The 2,042-nt window shown below is 40.9% G+C and overlaps 1 protein-coding gene across 1 annotated transcript; it reads left to right on the top strand.

Moving 5' to 3' along the window:
- The first annotated feature begins 860 nt into the window (after positions 1–860).
- On the top strand, positions 861–1,810 carry LOC104981037 (mitochondrial fission factor). The gene has a single exon (XM_010829920.1). It carries the CDS (start codon positions 871–873, stop codon positions 1,744–1,746), a length of 876 nt encoding a protein of 291 aa, XP_010828222.1. The 5' UTR covers positions 861–870; the 3' UTR covers positions 1,747–1,810.
- Positions 1,811–2,042: the final 232 nt, after the last annotated feature.

The following is a 2,042-nucleotide window of genomic DNA, read 5'->3' as shown; positions in this document are numbered from 1 at the left end:
GAAGATAAATGACCTGAATAATGCATGAATGTGTGAATATGAGAATAGTTAATTGCTGAGGATGCAATGGCATTATGAAATCCTTGGGTCAAAACTGTGGTCAAATTCGTGTACATAAATCCACTGCCCTGAAACATTCAGATATCCCTCTCCTCATTATTTAAAGATTAACAGTCAGTTTTATTTGGAGCTGATCATGCATATGTTCTCAGTTGCTCAGTCGTATCCAACTCTCTATGACCTCACGGACTATAGTCCCTAGGCTTCTCTGTCGGTGGGGTTCTCCAAGCAAGAATACTGGAGTGGATAACCATTCCCATTTCCAGAGGATCTTCCCAGCTCAGGGATCGAACCTGGGTCTCCTTCATTGCAGGCAAATAATTTACTGTCTGTGTTACCAGGGACTATTAAAATAATAGCTAGTATGTATGACATGCTTTGGGTGTACCTTCTCATATAATTCTATGTTTTCCATGCATTAACTTATTTTGTGCTCACTATAACCCTGTTAGGTCAATGTTAGTATTTTTTTTTCAATTTATAGATAAATAAACTAAAGCTTGGAATCACTTGTGTAAGATCACAGGGAAAAATTATCAGAAACAAGTTTCATACTCCAGTCTTTCTATCTCCAGGGATTTCACCACTAACCTCTGAACTATATAAAATTAAATCTCTCAGGGTGGTTGATAAAATGCAATGTACAAGTAAGTGATTAAAAGTTTGGTGCTAGCTTCCTTTTCATATTACTTCCCCTACCCTGGCCTTGGGATAGACCTGTTTTGGAGGTTGGGGGTTGGGACTGTGGGGACAATGGGCATCTATTGTGCTTTTCTAAACATTTTCCTTGTACTTCCCACTGCTGCTGAGATGGCGGAAATTAGTCGAATTCAGTATGAAATGGAATACACCGAAGGTATTAGTCAGCGAATGAGGGTCCCAGAAAAATTAAAGGTAGCACCACCAAATGCTGACCTGGAACAAGGATTTCAAGAAGGAGTTTCAAACGCTAGTGTGATTATGCAAGTTCCAGAGAGAATTGTGGTAGCAGGAAATAATGAAGACATTCCATTTTCAAGACCAGCAGATCTTGACCTTATACAGTCAACTCCCTTTAAGCCTCTGGCTCTAAAAACACCACCTCGTGTGCTTACGCTGAGTGAAAGACCGCTAGATTTTCTGGATTTAGAAAGACCTGCTCCAACCCCTCAAAATGAAGAAATCCGTGCAGTTGGCAGGCTAAAAAGAGAACGCTCTATGAGTGAAAATGCTGTTCGCCAAAATGGACAGCTGGTCAAAACTGACTCCATCGTGACACCGTCGCCACCGCAGGTTCGGGTTTGCCCTCCCCGTATGTTACCTGAAGACGGAGCTAATCTTTCCTCTGCTCGTGGCATTTTGTCGCTTATCCAGTCTTCCACTCGTAGGGCTTACCAGCAGATCTTGGATGTGCTGGATGAAAATCGCAGACCTGTGTTGCGTGGTGGGTCTGCTGCCGCCACTTCTAATCCTCATCATGACAACGTCAGGTATGGCATTTCAAATATAGATGCAATGATTGAAGGAACTTCAGAAGACATGACAGTTGTAGATGCAGCTTCATTAAGACGACAGATAATCAAACTAAATAGACGTCTACAACTTCTGGAAGAGGAGAACAAAGAACGGGCTAAAAGAGAAATGGTCATGTATTCAATTACTGTAGCATTCTGGCTGCTTAATAGCTGGCTCTGGTTTCGCCGCTAGAGGTAACCTCAGCTCTCAGAAATATTGTCTCAACAGCTGGAAATATAAAGAATTTGCAAACTTCTTTGTTTTCTGTCTTTGCATTGTATGCCGTTTCACAGTCCACGCCCTGAAAATGTATTTCTCCCAGAAAGGAGGGGGAAGGACTTACATTTGCAGAAGTAAAGGTATATTCTGTCACTGGACTGTATTTACTTTTAACCAGTTCCACCATAACACCTACTTAAAATTCACACTTTGCATGTTTTGTAAATAGGATCTAGTTGGTTTTTTTTTTAAGGAATTTTTTTTTTTTT

This window comes from Bison bison, unplaced genomic scaffold (assembly GCF_000754665.1).
Source record: "Bison bison bison isolate TAMUID 2011002044 unplaced genomic scaffold, Bison_UMD1.0 scf7180017864514, whole genome shotgun sequence".
Classification (NCBI taxonomy): domain Eukaryota; kingdom Metazoa; phylum Chordata; class Mammalia; order Artiodactyla; family Bovidae; genus Bison; species Bison bison.
The sequence above is the reverse complement of the archived record's forward strand: the minus strand, read 5'-3'. Positions and strand labels throughout refer to the sequence as shown.